Below are 20,595 nucleotides of genomic sequence, written 5' to 3' on the forward strand. Positions count from 1 at the left end.
TAAACATAAGATGATCGTAACGGTCTTTTCCAACCTAAACAATTCTATGATTCTGTGTTCGGCACTTCCGATAATTGTGGCCCCTCCTACTGTGCCAGTTGAAACCACTCCCTACATAACCAAAACATATCACTTCCCATGATTCTGAAGGTATTTTACATTTCAATACAAGCTTTTGTGCACTGAACCACATTTCTTACAGACAGTACATTTGAAAAGAAGGAAAATAATTTTTCAGGAGACAAATGAGAATGATTCAAACAGCATCTCATATTCAGAGCTCAGAAGCACTGTAAAATCGAGCTTGAAGCACTAACCTGCTTTAATTTAAAATACTGGAATATATAATCTACTAATTGTTTTAGTGTTGATTTCTGTTTTCCAGTTCAGAATCCAATACATAGACCGTTGAAACTGCTGCTAAAAGTATTTCAGATTATATATTTATGAATGTAAAGTTTATTAATGTAGAATGATATCACAGAGTTCAGTTCTGATCTTTGGGTAGCTTGTAGTTTTCAGTAAATTTTAGCACAGGACTCATTGCACTCGCATGTGTTCAGGTTCTGTATATTTTTTTATTTCAACTGTGCCTTCTGTCATGGCTTGGATGACTTATATTTCCCACTGGTTTGATGAAGATGATTGGTATGAAGGACAGCAACGAGTAAGAATTGTTTAAATTAATATTTTCTCTTTTACTTCCTTTATATTTTTCTTCTTTAAGCTGCTGTTTATTATATTACTAGTACCAAAAGTAATATTCCTATAGTGGTACTAAGAAGGGATTTTTAGTAGTTTTAATGAGATCTTGGCTCATAGACAAGCACATCTAAAACTAGTTTTTTGCAAATTAATGTTGCTAGCTGGATAAAAGATATTGGAAGTTTGGTGGCCACCTACTTGCATTTTTTTAGTTTGCATAATTTAACCAGTAGTAATTCTTTAATATGTAATGAGCTAGAAATCAAGCATTTAATTGTATTGTATTAGGAGGAATTAATATACTGTGCATGGAGTAAACGAAAGAAACTATAAGCAGTAATTGAGTAAAACAAAAATATTTGGAAGATATTAAATTCACCTAGGGTCATTTCCAGTTTGTACCTTGGATACCTGTATATTTTTATTAACATTTTTCCAAGGAGGAGGAGTTGTTACTATAGCAACATTTGCAGGATATCTTGGATATTTTTAAAATGTTTATTAACTGCATGCCTTGTGCAAGCTTAATCTGCTGCTGGTTTCATAGATTTATGGTGGAAAGTGAGTATGTCACATTTCTTTCACTGTATCAAGCTCCTTTATGTAACCGTATATTTCTGTAATTACTATTTTTCGTTTTGATAGTATATTCTCAGCTATTGAATCAGAATGCAGGAGATGCTATTGAAACACAAGGGCCAGCAGCTGCTTTAATTGTACTGTTGTGTATTATTTGGTAATACCAGTTATATGCTCACAAGTATTAAAAACTAGCAGATTTTAATACTTTTCCACTGTTCTTATTTTACATGTCACTCATGATATTAATGTTTCAGATGTGGAGTTATCTTTTAATAGCTGCTCATCAGGGCTTCAGGTGTGAGATGCATCAAGAGGTAACTTTATCTGAAATCAGAAGTGTCATTTTTGCAATTTGCCAGCAGAAAAGCAATCTTCTGGTGATTATGGTAGCTCTGGGTTGGAAGATGAGAACAAAATTCGTATGGAAGGTCTTAGATGCTTTATCCTGAGATCAGACATGGTTGTATGTATTTCTTTGTATTACATACAGTATCTGAAAACTAGATTTCTGGTACCGTATGACTAACCAATACTCTATAGATTATGGTTTTGTTACCACTGCTGTGTATGATGTCTTGGCTTGATTAGGTACGTAGTTCAACATTCCTGGTGATGTATTATTACAAATACCAGCATTTCTCCATGCTCTGTTTCAAACCCTAGTATTGCCCTTTAGATTATCTTGTTAAAGTTGCACAATAAAGGATATTCTAGTTAAACTGTACAAGTAGTGTAGTCGAGATAGTAAAAAACACTCCTTTGTAACACTTACCCCAAGTTACAATTTTTTTAATGTCAAATTGTTGGCCTTAGGTTTTCTAATCAGGGTACCTATCTTGAATTAATATATTTGTTTTTAATTTCAAATAAGTGTTTGTTTCTGTAAAATATGGTCTCAGGCTGTGATTTCAAATCCAGACTTCTTCCAAACTTCAGCCAGAGGTCCACAACGTTTTTAGGACTTATTCCCTTGTGAAGCCAGAGAAACTGTGGTTAAATCAATTCTAGTAGTAATTTGGTTCTGGGTTTATTGTGGAGGTTTAAAATGTCTGTGAACACTAGTAGGACACTTGTTCATTTAAAATGGTCTTTTAAATAATAGTGTTCTTTTCCTAGTCAGTGTCTGGATAACTGAATGCACTCGTTTTGAACGCTTGCTACGTTAGCATAAATTAGGAAATGTTATCTGCAAATGCTGGTTGCAAGAGTCTAGCCGAGGCTTCTGGTGTTTTTGAAGAATCTTGCTGAAATTCAAAGCCTTGTCCAAGGCACTCTCTTCTTGCCTCTGGTTAATTTTCTGTTTCCATTACCCACAGATGGTCTCTGTGCCATGAATTGTAAACAAAAGTAGAAAAAACTTTTCTAATTTTTGCAGAGAAGCATGCAAACTCTCTGTCTATACTGTTCAGTGGTAAACTAGCAACCAACCTGACACTTTAACAAGCAGTAGACTACCTAGGTTAAATTGTGCTGGGAGGTATGAAGGGCTTAGCTTTTGCTTAGAGCAGTACATGCGTAAACCTACATAATTATAATACATTATTCTACATTGTGACTGTCATGATTAATGTAGTCAGCCTTTGCTCATCTTTTGCCCAGAAGCAGTTGCTTGAAGTAGTGTGTGTACAGTCTCAGTAAGACTATTTAGAGACCTACATTAGTAACAGCAGTTTGATTGTCCACATCAAGAACTGAATTCTTCAGCATTTTGTGGTACTCCACACAAAGTAGGAAGAAATTTTTTTTAAAGGGAGTAACTCAAATGATATTGAGATATCTGGTTCTTAAGAAGTTATAACTGAAATATGACACTGCCATCTGTTTCTTTGTTTTTAACCTTTTTTTTTCCCCCTATGGATCTATTAAAATCCATGACAGCTGATCTATTGTCAAAGTTTTCATAGTATAAGATTTCTTCTTATCTTCTGACGTGCTTACTTTTACTTTTGAGATTCCCCAGATTCATAAAGTAATAGCTATAAGTACATTTTAATTTAATGGATAGATAGCATAGAATAGAATTTAGAAAATGTACTAACTTCTGAAATGTTCCTTCCAGAAACATTAAAGTTTTTGGAAATTTCATTGCTCTGTTTAGTCTTAGTAAATTTAATTTGTCTATTGGCTTTTAAGTTGCATATGTACCAGAATATTTCCAATTATCCTTTATTTCATGGGTCTGGACATAATAATCAGAATTTAATTTCTTAACATGGCTATAATGTGCTTGGTGTTTTCCAGCCCCATTGGAAGCGGGCTAATGCTAATTATGCTTATGTTCTCACATGAGACACCGTGCTATTGAGGCAGGCACACTCAGGAAGAAGTTGGGTTTTGCTGTGTCTTGCAGACATGCAGAGATTTCTTGGTAGGTTTTGAAGACTTTTGTGTTCTTAACAAGATAAATTGTCTATTATCTGGTGTTTCAAACTGGTCCCATTGGATAGGGTAATGAATTTGAAACTCTATGGTTCACAAATCATGTTTTCATCTCCAATGAATTTTCCCACAAAGGTGGATAAATATACCCAATGTCTTTAAGGAGACATCATTTTTCTATCACTGAAGATCTTTAATTATTACATTGTCATTGACATATTGACAAAAATACTGGTACCTGGGGACAATAGTCTGGATGTGATACAACAGGTTTATGTGTCAAACGTACGGGAGTTGACAGCAAGCTTTCCACATAAGAAAACATAACAAGCTTAATTGGAAGATAGTGACCATAGAATGAACAGAAGCAGAAGACATTAACACTTTAGTAGCTGTTCAGAAACTAGGGGCTTATATATACAGAAGCATATTGATTAATACTGTATATTCACTTTTGTGTGCACACCATATTGCATATGTACTCATTTGGACAGCTCATACACCATATGGATCACAATCACTAACAATATCAGCATATGTTATTGGTTGTGCTTGATGGTTATAAACTTGCAAATATTTATAACAAGCAAGCACATCTCTTGATAATTAAAGGGTGCTAAGTGATGGATTTAAAGAGCTATTGTTATTCTGTAAATAGCATTGTAGTACAATCAGGAAATACGAGTAATGAATACACTGAGTAGCTGAAGCAGAGAAAAAGGAGTTAGGTTAAAATTAAAATGGTGCCTGTTAAAGAGCTGCAGTTGCCAGGCTACTGATACTGCCGTTTTGTGTGTGCGGTGCGACACAATGCTCAGTCTTTTCTCCTGCATCCTTTAGTAACTGCATTATTCTGTGAACATCAAGGTTTAGTTCCTTCATCTGTCAAGTAAAGTGATTCCGTTCTACAACTAGAGCAAGATTTTGCATTTTTGGGAGCAGGAAGGTATTGGAATGAACATGGACATTCTTAAGTGGTTTACAAAAAATGATACCTTTGCTAAGGTAGGGGTTATTAGGCATTTATCTTTAAGTTATTGATATATAGCCATGTCTACCTATCTAGTTCACTCAGTTGTTATTTTTAAATAATATTAACTCTATGGTATACAGAATTTCAGTTTAATGTTTTTTTTCTATATTTAGCAACAAGGAATGACTTAGAATGTTGCTGCTCATTCCAATTGAAAAGAAAGGTTTTCCCTTCATCTCCTGGGAAACTGTGGGCATCCTTTGATAGCTTTCCCAGTGTGGTATACATTTTTTACATGCACATTTTTTTTCAGTGTATACTTAAGAGTCCAATATAATTACTTGTAAATCCCTTATTTTGAAATAAAATGCTTTTTTTAACGAAGTATGAAAAATCTCCATTGTATAAAAATGCAACATGCGTGAAATCATAAATATTTATCTTTATTCAGTTATACTGCATTTCTAAATTTTCTGTTTTACTCAGGCTGTTCTGATGAGTGCCGCTTTCTCCCTTGTACTATGAGTATATTCAACAGAAATCTATAATGTCTGAAAAGATCTGCAGGAAACTGCTTTGACGCATGATGCTTACAAGAGAATAACAGTCAGTATGCCACACAATTGTAATTTCTTCTAGATACTATTGTACTGAATTTCAAAGCAAATGCTTCTTCTTAATTACAATATTTTTTGTAAAACAGTATATAACTCATTACAAGGAGCAGGAAATATTAACAAGTTTAAAACAGCAAATATTAGTAAATAAAGTGCAAATTCCTTTCTATAATACACCTCAGAATAGGTTACATATGTCATTTTTTTACATATACTTAAAGAGGAAAAATCTATAAGAAGAATCGAAGTTTAATAATGCTTCTTAGCATGAATTATTAACTCAGTGAAATAAGGATATATCACAAAACAGCATTTTTCATCTAAATGTTGATCTTATTTAGGAGACATTTTCATTTGAATATCAGACTTTAAGAAAAATAGTACATTATCCAAAAAATGGTTGTTTAATTTTAAACTTGTGAATAAGACTTCTATTGGTGAATTTCTTCAAGAAACATATTCAGGTTACCTTTTGTCTTTAACATAAATGTAGAACAAAGAGAAGACAAATGTGTTCTTCTATTTCAAATACAGTACTTAATATGACATATCCAGTAATGCTTACAGACATACATTTAGACCTAGGCTGAAATAATTTTATAACCATTTGATGACAATGATTTTTGGTCATGATTAATCTAGCCTGAATTCTAATCAAGTGATGCATGTGTTTGGAAACCATTAAAATATCCTAAACTATGCAGGTGTCCTGATGACATGAAGAAATACCTAAAAGGCTCTTCATTGTTAATCAGCTGCGTGGAAAACATGGGAATAGTAGCACCAGTAGTGGAACTATCTCCAAACCTGAAGTTTGGAGACAGCTAGTCTGTTTTGTGTGATCATTTTAATTGTAAATCCAGTGTAGAGGATCTTTTTCTTTTTGTTCTAGATATCACACTTAAGCTCGGAATCCTCCTCATTCTCCACTTAGAATAGTATTTTCCTACAGACTAGATTTCATGTAGTCAGGAGTAACTTCTTTCTCTCATATCAAGGCAAAAAGGAAGATCTACTGAATATATTAACAGGAATTCTTTTTATACAGATTACTGCAGAATCCTACAAGACTGTTGTTACTCTGAAAGAAACATTTGTGGAATTCTGTTTTAGCATCTGTAAGAGATCTTAACTTTACAATCAATTTCACCTGTAATCAAACCGCAAATTAAACAAGATTTAAGATAATATCTTCTTACAGATTCTTACAGATTAAACTTCATCAAATCAGGAACCTCTTAGCTCCCATATGAGAAGGTAAAAAAGAGGATCTGTACAGAATGACACAAATCTGTTATTACTATGAAATAAATATTTGTGCACTCTTAGTGTCTAAAGAGTTGTTAACTTTTAATCAATCTTACATGTGATAAACCTACAAACTAAACCTATGATAATCCAATATTGTACATCTAATTCTGTTCTATTTCACCATGCCTTTTTTAACGTTCCATATATGTTTGCTGACATACCTAGTGGTTTAACCATCATTTTCCCTGGAATCAAGAGTGAAAACCAGGAGTTCTGTTTCCAGGTATTATTCTGCATTTTAGTAAATTGATATGTAATCAACTGGATTACTTTAATTTCAGAAAAAGTGTGTGTTAATGGTGCCAGTTGTACTTTCATTGTGACCGAAAAAAGTCATGTGTTGCAGTTCTGAATGCCCCAAATCCAAATATTTCTGAATATATGTCATTGATACTTTAATTGCACAGAAGGGATCTCTGGAATTTGTAATTTCACTCAACAGTAAAAGAACATTAAATGGCAAAATCAGAAATTTGGAGTATATTTTTTGTCACTTTGGTGATGATGATGATGATTCTTCAGATAGTAAGATAAATTTCTTTCTGTGGGACTCATCATTTATAACATGAAATGGATTGCAAATAAACTGCAAGGTGATGCAATTTATAGAACTGTTCTCTCTAGAATCTATAATTTATTTGCTGCAGAAGTCAGAAGAATTGTTAGCAGAGACAGAAAGGAAGTCTAATAGCCAGAGCACTAGTCTGCAGCAGAGCTGTATCTTGTAATGTCTTACTGTATATTTCTGTTCTGTTGTTGTACAGTCTCCTTTACCAAAATTTTCAGAGGTTAAACATGGGCGTTTCATTTTCTTTAGGCATGTAGAACTCAGTCAGAACCTTTAAGCACTATAACTACAGTCAGTGATATCTTTGAGATGGTCAGTCCCAAATGTTCAATCTGTTCCTGATCTTCTGCTAAAGAAGCACCCAAAATAGTCTGTCGTAATTTTTTTTTTCTTTCACACTTTCCAAAGTGAGAGAGACTTATAATCTCATGGAGGTTGCTTCTTATATTCATTCATATTTATCTGCCAAGTAGACACCCCAAGCAGGTAAGAAAAATGGAAGATAAAATTGATCATTCAACTTCATTTTCATCCCTTGTATATATATGCAGTAAAATGAAATTTTGTTTATATTTATATAATAAGCTTTTTGTCAATATTGACTGATAGGTTCCCTTGAGTACTATAGGTCACTGTTACCATACTTGTACAAAGTTTTTTTTCTAAATGTGCCTTAATACTAATGTCATTCAGAAAAATTTTTCCAACTCCATACAGTTGATATCAAGTAGGTGGAAAGTGATCTGCAGACAACATATCTTTCCTAAAACTGTTACACAGCAATGCATTGCATAACCAACCCTTGCATTTAATCAATAGTTGCTCCCTCAAAATACTCGATTGCATTTGAAGTCTCCTTTTTTCTTTTTCATTCCCTTTCCTTTGTGGGGCTTGAAAACGTACCTAACACTCGGTAAATTGAACATAACTCTCCTTGTCTTTAAAGATTATAGTCTCAGCTCTTTGACCTAAAGATCCCATCCTCCATAGTCCATGTAATGTTTATCCACATAATGTCCCTCAGTCCATTAATCTATCCACAGTATAAACGTGCCCTTAAATGACACATTCTGTAACATAGTTGGAGGAGTAAATTTTTATGTTTGGACCTTACCTTAGCCCATGCTGAAGCACTCAGTGGTGTGGTGAAACTCAGCAGAATTGTCCTTTGCTAATCTGCACAAGAAGATTCTTTCCTGCAGGAGCTCTCACTGACACATGTACAATTGTTTTCTGTATTAGGATTCTGCTGCTAGCCCAGCTGAAGTCATATGTACAAAGAGGTTTCAGCTATGGGTTATCTTAAATGTCCTGTGTATGGGTAGTACTTTCAGTCATGCTCATGGGGGCCTTGTTTGGATTGATTTAACTTTTATGCAGAAGTGGTGAATCCTTTTTGCAGCTACTTGGACCTTTTCCTGCCATTTGGATCACCACGCTGTTGCAGGCTGTGATCCACCTAGTCATTCTTGTTAACCTCAGTTGCAGTTGTGTGGCAACTGGAGCCTTCTATAGTGGTGGTAAAGCCACAATTATTTCTGCAAGTTCATGGAGCAGGCATTTCATCAGTTGACAGTTGGCTTGAAGCTGGGACATTTGTATCACATGAAGACTGGTTTCTAGGTGAATTCTGAGATTCTGTAAAAACTGATGGCCTTCCCTACTTGTCTGCTGTAAATAAATGCAACAAAGCTCCTTTTGAACGTTTTCTTAAATCACAGAACAGTTGAGGTTGGAAGGGACATCTGGAGGTCATCTTGTACAACCCACCCAGGAGTTAAGTTTTAACAATACCTCTGCAAATTTGTGCATTCTTTGTCGTAGTAGAGTATCTAAATGGATCATAGGAAAATGGTCAGGCTCATGCTCTAAGTAACATTTTGACATTATCATGAATCAAATACAGGCTAGGTGGATAATTGGTCTGGCCCAGCAAAGCATTTCTTGTGTTTTTATGTTGAAGTCAGTCGTTGCCTCTTTCTGAGCAGAGCTGGTAGTTTCAAGGCTTGTTTTGGACAGTGGAGGCATAGTTTGCTATACAGTAATGTTATATTAAGCTTTGTTTTTTATTTTCCACAGCTTGCTTCAACTTTTTTGTTAAACAGTAATTATTAAGAAAATTTAGAAAGCTTCTCCAAAAAGGATGATGATAATAGGCAGTGCATAGTTGTTCTGTGCAAGTGGTTTGAAGTTCTTTTTAGACATGTTGCTTAACTTACTTAAAACAAAAATATTAGCATATGGTTTATATTGTTCAGCTGTCTTTATAGGGGATGATGGGAAGAAGAGAGCAGAGAGGGCATTACACTGTAATATATAAATTATTGAACCAGACTGCAGAATAAAATGAAAGTGATGAAGATCCAAAACTATTCAAGTTTTCATGTGCTGTCCCCCCATGCCTTTTTTCCTTCCAAATGGATTCCTGTGTATGGTATTAAAATCCCTTTCTTGTGTAGCAGTGAAGACTGCGAACATCTGCTTGGCTTTATTTTGGATACATTCGTTTGTACTTCATAAACACAAGATGTTGCTGTTAAAACATAAAGGCTAGCTATATTTTTAAGGTACATATGTATACGTTATTTATGGGAACAGAAACGTATTGTTCTGTTCTTTAACATTCTGTTGTCTTGTAGTCTAATGAGTTTCTGTTTTAAAGGCAAAAATGTCACAGGTTAAACAAGTGGGACTTTTAGCTGCTGGATGTCAGCCATGGAACAAGGATGTATGTGCTGCTAGTGGGGACAGATTTGCCTACTGTGCTACCCTTGCTATTTATATTTATCAGGTAAGATTATTTTTTATTTAATAGACTAGTTACATTTTTACATTGTTGTCTATCTCACTTTGAACCATTTCAATAAATGTTTCTACAACGCTTTTGGAAGTATGATTGCTGCTGAGAAGATGTCTATATAAAGCTCAATCTTCCATTCAGATTATTTTTTCTCCTTGTTACAGCTAGTGCAAAAGATTGATGTAAACTTTATATTTGAAGTTATATGTGTCAAGAATTATTCTCAAAAGACAGGCTCTCAATCCAGCAAACACTTGAGATGGATGAAGTACAATGATAGAAGAGCAGGTTCTGAGAGAGAAATGAAGCAATTCCATGGCTTCATTTGAAGCTGTAGTATAACAGTAGTCTTTTGAAGTAGTTTAATCCACTGTGCAAAGTCATGGATTCAGTGGTCCACCTTTCTTTGGTTTGGAACAAGTTATTACTTTCTTCATTTCTGAACTGCTCAGCACTGTGGTCTTCTGAAGTTCACAATTACTACACATCAACACATAACAAAAAAATAGAAATGCTGTGACGTGGAATTTTCAGACTGAGAAATGTGTCAGGAAATAAAGGATATGCTTATTTCAACTTCATGAGTTGTACCGCTACGAGGATTATAATAAACAAAATTTACTGTGTCAGGTTTGGACATTTGATTTTTTTTTTTTTAATTGTCCTAAGTGATTTAAGAAATTAGAATTATTTCAAACTCATTTTCCTATTCTATCCTGTGTGACCCCTTGCAGATTACTAAATTATTGTTAGCATGCCTATAAATAAAGCATTTTAGGATTGTGTTTGAGTGCAGTTATTAATGGAATATTATAGTTCATAAGTGAAAAGAGGATAGACTGTGTTAATACTGGTTGGGCTAATTGAGTATTTGACAACTTTTCTGTCCAAGTCAAATGTGTGAGAATTTAATTTATTGAGATGTCAGGTACTGACAATTGTTAAACCCACTATGAATTCATCTGTAAGTCTAATATGGTTATATGAACTATTCTCCAACCCAACAGTACTTAAAGTGAGTTTGAAATAAGTGTTTCTAAAATGAATTTTACTTTTTTATTTAGCTGGATCATCGTTACAATGAATTCAAGCTCCGGGCAATTATGTCTGAGCATAAGAAGACAATCACGGCCATATCTTGGTGTCCTCACAATCCTGACATGTTTGCAAGTGCCAGTGCAGATAGTTTAGTGATTATTTGGAATGTGACTGAACAGAAAGTTGTGGCCAAGCTGGACAATACAAAAGGTATTTCAGACATGGGAATCTATTTGATTTGTACAGCTTTTTCATCCACAGGTATCAGAAATACTTGATATAGAGTAAATTCTAAGCACTTGGTAGGCTAGAGGTTTAACAATTGTGTAACACAATATTCTTGTCAGATTTGTAGCAGTTCATTTTAGAAAATAATGATAGTGTGTTGAAGTAAATTGCTCTGAACCGTCTAGTATTTGGTAAAGAAAGAGGTTATTCTTTTTTCTGAAGTACTTGACGAACTCAGGAATTTACTTTGTCATTGATTTCTTGTTGAGCAGAGGAAAAAAAAAAAACCCAACTTTTTTTTTTCCATCACTGTATAAAAGGATAAATAATTAAGTTTTAAACCTTGTGTGTTTTCATGGTAACTTTGTGGAAGTGAAAGCAAACAAAATGTAGCCTTCAACAGATTCAAGTATAAATTGTCAGTGAATTTGAAAAACAGGTTTTGTTTAAATACCCTAATGCTTGTCTGCCTGCATCTTCTCTCAGGACTTGAAACTGCTGGTTTGGAGATTGTAATAGAAGTCTGGTGGGTTAAAAGTCTGTGTCTGCCACCTTTCCCTGCCCACTTCTATTTATTCCCTTTAGGCAAAACCAGTACCTGTATTTCTGTTCTTACAGTCAATCTCTGTCAGGTGTCCTTGACTCCTACATTTGCATTCTTGGAAAATAGGTGCAACCCAAGAATAGTCAGTATCTCAGGATCTTCTAAGACATTTCAGGACCCCCTACTCTGTTCTTCCCAGAGCACTTAGGATACCTCTGAAAATCTTGTACATCTTGCATGCCCTGCAAAAGGAATAAGTAGGAAAAAATCACACTAGTTTGATCTATTCTGAAAGGAATATTGTATCAGATTATGCATTAATATAAAAACTGATACTTATTTTTCAATACATTGCTTGTTTAAAAAACTACTTCAGCCAGTGACTACAGGTGAAAGAAGCGTTGTTATTATTTTAAACTCTTTAAAAGTTAATTTACTTTTAGGATAATATGTTTAAACCTCCTATTAATGTTGCTTTTACTCTGACACTGCCATATTAAAGTGTCTAAATACAGTTTTGAATTTTCAGCTTGAGGAGTTTGTCTTACCATCATTTATTCCTTCAGACACATATTAATAAATTATGAGGATAATGAGGGTTGGAGATGTTAACGTCAAAATCCTTAAACTGGAATGCCTACAGTTAGGTGTTAGGGAACGGAATTAAAACTGTCATATATCCAGAAGGAAGCTATCAAGAATTTCCTTAGAATACAGAGCTAGCTTTCCAATTTTGTCACAAATATCTGCCTCTGTTATATTGATCTCTAAATTAAATTTCATTGTGTTTTGCAAAAATAGACATTTTAAAGTTTTCAGTATTTTACCACCTTAGTAGCAAATAGCTTACAGTAAAACATAATGCTGAATGGAATTGTGAATGAATGAAAGTATTGTTTACAGGATCAGGCTTATCCTCTTTCATATGTGTGATTGTCTTTGGCACTAATGAAGTGTAGCTATCATAAAATACAGCCCGTCAAAATAGTATTAAAATAAGTTGGGAAATAATTCTACTTCCTGCCTATGGATATGTGTTGTTTACTTTTACAGCATAAGATGTTCACACAGTTGTCTAAATTTTGGTCTAATCATTTTTATGTAGAATAATTGTTTCTACAGCTTCTCCAGACAATTGCTGGTACTGGGTTAAGCAGTAATACACTGAATTTCATATCCTGGTTCTTATAAGGTTTACCTGTATGTTTCAGGAATTCCTGCGTCACTTAGCTGGTGCTGGAATGCAGATGATGCAGTTGCATTTGTGTCCCACAGAGGTCCGTTGTACATTTGGACTATCTCAGGACCTGACAGTGGGGTAACTGTACATAGAGAAGCACATAGTTTCTTGTCAGATATCAGTCTGTTTAGATGGCATCCAAAGAAAAAAGGAAAAGTAGTATTTGGACATACTGATGGAAGCCTATCTATTTTTCAGCCAGGTAAGAACTGATATGGTAAAGTATTTATTTTTTTTATATATATGTATCTCTTATTTTTGTCTCTGTATATGTGTGTAATTCTGCACTCCTTTCATTTAGGTTTTATAATGTATGTACATATATAAAACTTGTTATTAGTTCATAGTATTCCTATTCCTTCCATATCACAAAAATACTCTTTCTTAGGTAAAGAGTGCAGAGCATTTTCTTTGTATCTTCTCCCTTTTGTGACCAAGATAACGTTGCAATTTTCGACATACAATAAACCGGGTTTTTTAGGGAATAACAGCCATGATCTTCTACTGAACTTTCACAGCAAGTTTGTTCTGGAAGAATGGACCGACTTGAATCTGTCGCTCTTACTTTGCTTGCATTTGTTCTAGAGTCCTCTGCTTCATAGTCTAGAGTCCTCTACATTTTTGTAGGTAGAAACTCATGTCACGTGTCATATTATCTTTGTGATTCTGTTATATCAAAAACTATATGGGAAAATATTTATCTCTGAAAACCACTGAGTGCATTTGTGCATACTTTATAAATAGTCCAGTACTCTGCTAATGAAGGAGTCTTGTGGATAAGCTGCTTTGAAGCTAAAATTTAGCGCTCTCATAAATAGTTTTCTACAAAAACAGATATCTGTATTAGGTGGATTGTTTCAATTTTTTTTCTGGCTACTTCTTTTTCCTCCAGTAAAAACTGATTTTCATCTTTGTGAGAAAAATTTTTCTTTAAATAATGCATTAATTTTACATAGTATTATGCTCCAACAGCCATGCAAAGTTTATTCTCCTTCAGTTCACTCTACTAAGTTGTCACTCAGGATGTCACAGAAAATAGATTCCCTTGCTTCAGTAGTGCTGACTGAATTAGTATTGGCATTGGGAAAAGAAAATTTATTTTAATATGATGACCTCTAAATATGTATTGAACTGAGACTTAACATAAAGTTTGTCTAGAATGATTTGAATATGAAAATAGAAATAATAGGAAAAGGATTTAAAATGTCAAAATTATGTTCTGCAAATGCAAATATAATATTGGCTAAAAAAGCTAGCAGCAGCGGCAGTTTTGTATGTACCACAATTCAAGTTGCTACAAAAATTTGTTTATTGAAAATTATCCATTACTGCTGGGGAAAAACCTATTTGCATCAGCTTGAAATTGAATTTAGATTATCACAGAAATTCTGCTTGTCTCTATATTTAGGATAGTTTTCATTATTATTGTAAGATTATATATATTCATTAATACAATTTTAAAATAAAAATAAATTAACCATAAAATTTGCTCTTAACATAAATAAGATTCTTGTTTTCCAACAGAGAAATAACAAGCTGAAAGTTTATACACAGCTGGGTGAAAATTTTTGTCAGAACTCTTTCACTGAAAATCCTGGATTTAAGTAGTGCAGTTTACTACTTCTTAATAAATGCTTTAGAATAAAAACGAAAATGTTGCACTTTGGCTTTTAAAAATGAATGTTTCAGGTTTTTGTTTTTAAACTGTTTAGAATTTCACTTTCTCAAAATTATTCAAGAAAAGTAATACATTTTCTGTTGAATCATATTGTGTTTTAAGCCTGAAGAGACTTCTTTTAATGAAATGGATGTAAAAACTTTTTTAGTCAAACAGGATTTTTAAATTTGATTTTATGTAACAAAAAAATCACTGACCTACAGAGGTCTACTTACAAATTAATTGTGAGAACTGAGTAGCAATTTTTACTATGTGGGATAAATTAGTGCAACAAATTCAGATGCATTCAAGAAGAATAACCGCTAATTGAAATACCATAGAGCCACCATTTGAAGCCCAGACTTGCATGCAATAAGAAATTGGAATATTTTAATTCAAAGGATTATATTCTTGTAATTAAGACAATGACATTGGAGCAATCATAATGACTTTGAAAGAACACAGACCAGTATTAGTTTTCTTTTCACTTGCTTTCTTTACACTATTACAAAAAGACAGAGAATTTGTTTAGATAAAAACATAGATGTGTTTAAGAATAGATCACAAAAATTTTGGTGAACAGATAAATTCATTAAAATATGTTTCAAAATTAGGTAATACTGAAAAATAGATTGTATCACAATAATAAAATAGAAGCACCATTACTGTAGTTACACTTCCATAAATAACTTTAGTGTGTCTTAGCATTCAGATATAATTGAAAATGTAGGCTTATCAAGTTATCTATTTTATCAGCTGTGTGTTTCTATTTTGCAATTTATAGTCAAACTTAATCTGACTTTTGTAACTGGTAGCTCTTAAAATAACAGAGTGGTATCACTAGGATGAATATAGGCCTTCTGTTTTGGTTTTTTTTTTTTTTAAAGAGGGGTACAAAGAATTGGTACTTTTCAATAAGGAATAAAAAAATCAGTTTTTTGCTTTGAGATCAAAGTTCAGCCCTCGTCTACCTCATGTCAGAATGTGTAAAACGACTTATTATTGAACCAGAACTTAGTTACCAAGTGAAATAAATTTAAAAAAAAAAATTTCTATTCCTTACTTTTAAAGGTTTCAGTCCTTTTGTAGGATATCCTACAAAACACTGTCTTGAGAACCTGAGCATCCACAAGTTCCTGTTAATTGCTTGAAAGTTCAGTGTGATTGAGTCGTTGAAGGCTCTACTCTTTCTGTTTAAGTGTTGAGTCACTGCTGCATAATTAGCAGACTACACAACTTTTTTTTTTTTTTTTTCCATTATTGTTATCTACTTAGGTTTTTCTCTCCTGGCTGTATTTTCTTTTAATTAACTCCAGAGTATCCACTGCTGTAGCAGAACAATTAGTGTGAAGAAAAAAATATGCAAGAATTTAAGATTAAAACCCTATTTTTAAAGAAATACAGTGCAGTCATGTGGAGCCAAATGTTCTGTACTAGTTTGCCTTTCATTTGTTCTGAAAATAAGCACAGCTTACTTAAATGACCTGTGACTCAGTTGCATGATTCACAGTGCTGATGTCTTCTTTTAACAGAAAATAAAATTTAACAGTTAGGGTTTCCATGAGCTTTGCTTCTGGACTCTTTTGTGAAGCACAGGTAAAACTGAATAGCTCCTAGATATCCATACTCCCCCAGCAGTTGATTGCGCTTTTTTGGGACTGAAGTGTTTGAGCATGACTGGCTATGATCACGTGAGGACTTTTTGCCTTTAGTTTTTGTAAAGCTAACTGAAAAATGACAATTCTGCTTTGTTGTCAGTTCTTGGTTTTCATTTGAATATTGATTTTCATTCAACAAAAAATCTGAACTGAAATGTAAGCAGGGGACATTGTTAAAGAAGGTGGGAATCCCAAAGTTTTGGGCAAATTTAAAGTAGTTATCTGATGATATTTCTGATGTTATTCCTGATGCTTCAAGAGAGGCAACTGCACCTTTGCAGTTGTCTTGCACACAAACATAAATGGAATGGAGAAATAGTTTATGCTATTAATTCTTGTGCAGTCTTAAATTATTTTCCCCGTTTCTGGTAATTGATTTATAAAGTTACCCTTGATATAATGTGCACTAATAGCATTTTCCCTAGAAAATCACAATGAGAGTTATTTTAATATTCAGAATGTTCCCCAGTGAACAAAAACTTCTCAGCATTTCTTTAGTATGTATTGGAATAGGCTTTGTCCTACATCAGTCATGAAGGAATACAGGTAGGTCTTGGCATTTATGATACTATGACAAATTAGTTGTATTCTTCATTATCAAAATTGAAAATTAGATTAAAAACTGAATACTGGAAGATGTCAATTCATTATTTCTAGAAAAGGGGTACAAAATTAGTTTGTTTTTTTTAATACAAGATCACAACTTCAGAAATACAGAGCTATGTTGTTCATTATTCATTTGGACTGTACACTATCTTATAAAAACTAAGAGCCAGCTCTCCATAACAACAAAAACTGGGAAATAAACATGATGTTAAAAATTGTGGTTCTCAATAATATGGATCATCAAGTGAAATGTGTCTGCTGTTGCAGGTATCAAATGTCCTGGTTTCAGCTGGGATAGAGTTAATTTTCTTCCTAGTAGCAGGCACAGTGCTGTGTTTTGGATTTAGTGGGAGAAGAATGTTGGTAACACACTGATGTTTTAGTTGTTGCTGAGTACTGCTTATGCCAGTCAAGGACTTTTCAGCTTCCCATGCTCTGCCAGGTGCACAAGAAACTGGGAGGGGGCACAGCCAGAATAGTTGATCCAAACTGACCAAAGGGCTATTCCATACCATATGACGTCATGCTCAGTATAGAAACTGGGGGGGGTTGGCCAGGGAGCAGCCATTGCTGCTCGGGAACTGGCTGGGTATCGGTCGGCGGGTGGTGAGCAACTGCATTGTGCATCACTTGCTTATAATTATTATATTGTTGTTATTATCATTACCATTTTACTTTATTTCAATTATTAAACTGTTCTTATCTCAACCCAGGAGTGTTTCTCACTCTTACTCCTCCGATTCTCTCCCCCATCCCATCGGGGCAGGGGGAGTAAGCGAGCGACTGTGTGGTGCTTAGTTGCTGGCTGGGGCTAAACCATGACACAAATTAGATATTTAATGGCCTGTTCTGGTTTCAGAATCTATGAACGCTTCATAATTGCACGCATATTTTTGAGTAAGACAAAAAATCTAAAGGCAATTTTTCATGAACACTTTTTTGACTGCTACATTTTTTTTTTCTAGTTCATACTGCTTTTATTTTGCCTGTATTTGCTGTGGTATGCAGATTTACTTATACTCAAATAACATGTATGTTAGGCTGTACAGCAGGCCTTTACTCATGGAAATTGTTAGGACAATGTATATGATTTAACAGATTTTTCTTTACTGTAAAATTATGTTAATAAACCTGACAGCTGTTTCTGTTTTCTGCTGTATTAAAAAGTAAGTTGGATTTTTAAGTCAAATACTGTAAAGCCAGCTTCATTAATTTCACTGGTGCAGACAGTAGAGCAGGCTACTAAAAATTTCAGGGAGAGACAAAAATTATGTTTGCAAACCTTGTAACTATTGAAAAGGTATACTTGACTTCATTTTGAAATAATCTGTTTTCTTGTGTTCTAAAAGGTTCTAAAAATCAGAAACATGTCTTAAGACCAGAGTCTCTTGAAGGAACAGATGAAGAGGATCCAGTTACAGCACTGGAGTGGGACCCTTTGTCAACTGACTACCTTCTTGTTGCTAATTTACATAATGGTATTCGACTAGTTGATTCTGAATCTCTGTCCTGTATCACAGCTTTTAATTTTCCCAGTGCAGCAGCGTCTGTTCAGTGTTTAGCCTGGGTTTCTAGTGCACCTGGAATGTTTATAACTGGAGGTAAGACTTTAATTTTCTGATTTATACAAAGGTAATAAATATAGGACTGTGTCTTCAAAATTAGTACATCAAGTCTGATCTTTCTGTATCTTAACATTTCTACAAATAAAAGCATACATGCATTGTACAAAAAAATATGTAAATCTGGAGAAAAGAACAGAAAACTACACTGAGCAGTTTTTACTATTTTGTATTTGTTGGGTACATAAACAAGTGACTTTAAACTTTTTTTATACTAAATAATATTTTCGTCATGCACACTTCAGCAACAAATATGAGAGTTACTTTGAGAATAGGAATAAAAATGCATTGTACTAGTGGATGTCACTTCTTGTGCCCCTGCTTTTCTTTCTCTATTTTTAGAAGGATTTTAAGAAAACTTAATCCATTTTCTGCCTGTTTTCTACACCATAGACGTTAGTGCTCATGTTGAAGAACTAATGAATAAGGAAAGTGAGACTGTGAGAATATTTTATAATGAGAGAGGTTCCATACTGAAGTTTAAATAACTAATGCTAATAATTATTGTTGCTAACAGTGATATTACCATGGAGGTGACAGTGCTTGCTTATAAAATTCTTTTAGGATGCTAAGTTTAATTCATTGTTGTATTTTTGCTTAAATCAGTCCTTAAACCGCATACCTCTGTGTACAGCAAAAAGATAATAATAAATCAAAAACATAAATGGTTTTGTATTTTTTTTTTTTAAACCTCAGATTCTCAGGTTGGTGTGTTACGTATTTGGAATGTTTCACGTACAACACCTATAGATAATTTTAAATTGAAGAAAACTGGTTTCCATGGTTTGCATGTGCTAAGTTCTCCTCCAAAGAAAAAGTGTAAGTGTAGTTTTTATTATTATTCATTGCAATGACTGTAAGTTAAGAAAATCTTGTTTGTGAATCTTGTTATATCTGAGTCGATCTTTGTATGTTCGTGTCGGCTCTACTTCTTAATTAAACAAAGTACCCTCTGGTGCCAGTGGACTAGACAAATGTGTAAAGGATGAAGCACTTTATGAGGTCCTTCTTTAGTAGCTTCATACAGGAATTCTCCATTTCTTTTGTTTTTAATCTCATTGGACTACAAAGCATTTTACTCTTTGAAATTGTTAATTATTAAATGAAAAAGTAAAAAATAATCTTATCTTTTTATATCTTTATTTTGTTAAGCACGTTCATCACAGTATCCTACTAAAAATCACCATACATCCTCAACAAGTGAGGCTGTTCCTCCTCCAACTTTAACCCAAACCCAAGCATTTTCTCTTCCTCCTGGTCATGCTGTCTGTTGCTTCATGGATGGTGGAGTGGGGCTTTATGACATGGGAGCCAAAAAGTGGGATTTCCTTAGAGATTTGGTACGTTTCATCTCTGCCTTTGGAATGACAGTTTATGTGGCTTATACGCTTTCTTCTAACAGCAAAAAACTGAGAAAGAAGTCTTCACAGCAATGTGAAACAGTTTCTATCATTAAAAAGAGTCTACATTTCTAGGAAACAAAATTACAGTTCTGAAGTTGAAAGTAATTCATTATTGCAAAAGACTGAACCCTGTTGGAAGTATTCTGGCAGTTTTCATCCAAAAATAAAGATTTAAGGGCTTGGGTTTTTTTTTTTTAACTGAAATTTTAATTTGATGGCCTCTTCAGAAGTATTATCTGGATGGTTTTCTGTAATCCAGAATAAAAGTTCTAGTCAAATCAGAGAGAAAATATGTGCAACTCAGATGGTGAGGTCACTCAGTTTAAAATGACAAAGATTGAATTATTAAATCTTCTTTGAAACAGAAATTCAAAAATGGGTTTATTGCATATTAGGTGAGCCTCTTTTTCACTAGGCTTTTGGTTATTCTTGAGGATTTTTTGCTTTTCCTCTTTCCCTGTTCCCTTTTCATTGGAATAACTTCAATAATTTTCAGCTGTACTCCCACAAGTGCTTGAATAGAGGCTACTGGCTGGTGTTCTTTTTTCCATTTTTAATGGTTTTGGTCCTGTAAAGCAACCAAGGCTTAAAAAATTCTTACATATTATCTGTGTCTCGTGTGTGCGTCAAGTTAAATTCTACAAATGCATGTCTTAGAAAACAA

General features: G+C 33.8%; 1 protein-coding gene across 3 annotated transcripts in view; it reads left to right on the forward strand.

The window, feature by feature from the left end:
- Positions 1 to 553: 553 nt before the first annotated feature.
- The window catches only part of WDR17 (WD repeat domain 17), a 48,356-nt gene continuing 28,314 nt past the window's right edge, over positions 554 to 20,595 (forward strand). For 2 of the 3 annotated variants that reach the window (XM_075709085.1, XM_075709086.1), the window contains exons 1-6: positions 9,804 to 9,926; positions 11,000 to 11,183; positions 12,957 to 13,187; positions 18,256 to 18,507; positions 19,225 to 19,347; positions 19,681 to 19,868. In XM_075709085.1, coding sequence (XP_075565200.1) covers positions 9,804 to 9,926; positions 11,000 to 11,183; positions 12,957 to 13,187; positions 18,256 to 18,507; positions 19,225 to 19,347; positions 19,681 to 19,868 — 1,101 coding nt within the window. Of the gene's footprint in view, positions 668 to 9,797; positions 9,927 to 10,999; positions 11,184 to 12,956; positions 13,188 to 18,255; positions 18,508 to 19,224; positions 19,348 to 19,680; positions 19,869 to 20,595 lie in introns of those variants that run through there. The other variant, XM_009479376.2, reaches the window with a different exon arrangement.

This window comes from Pelecanus crispus, chromosome 4 (genome assembly GCF_030463565.1).
Source record: "Pelecanus crispus isolate bPelCri1 chromosome 4, bPelCri1.pri, whole genome shotgun sequence".
Taxonomy (NCBI): domain Eukaryota; kingdom Metazoa; phylum Chordata; class Aves; order Pelecaniformes; family Pelecanidae; genus Pelecanus; species Pelecanus crispus.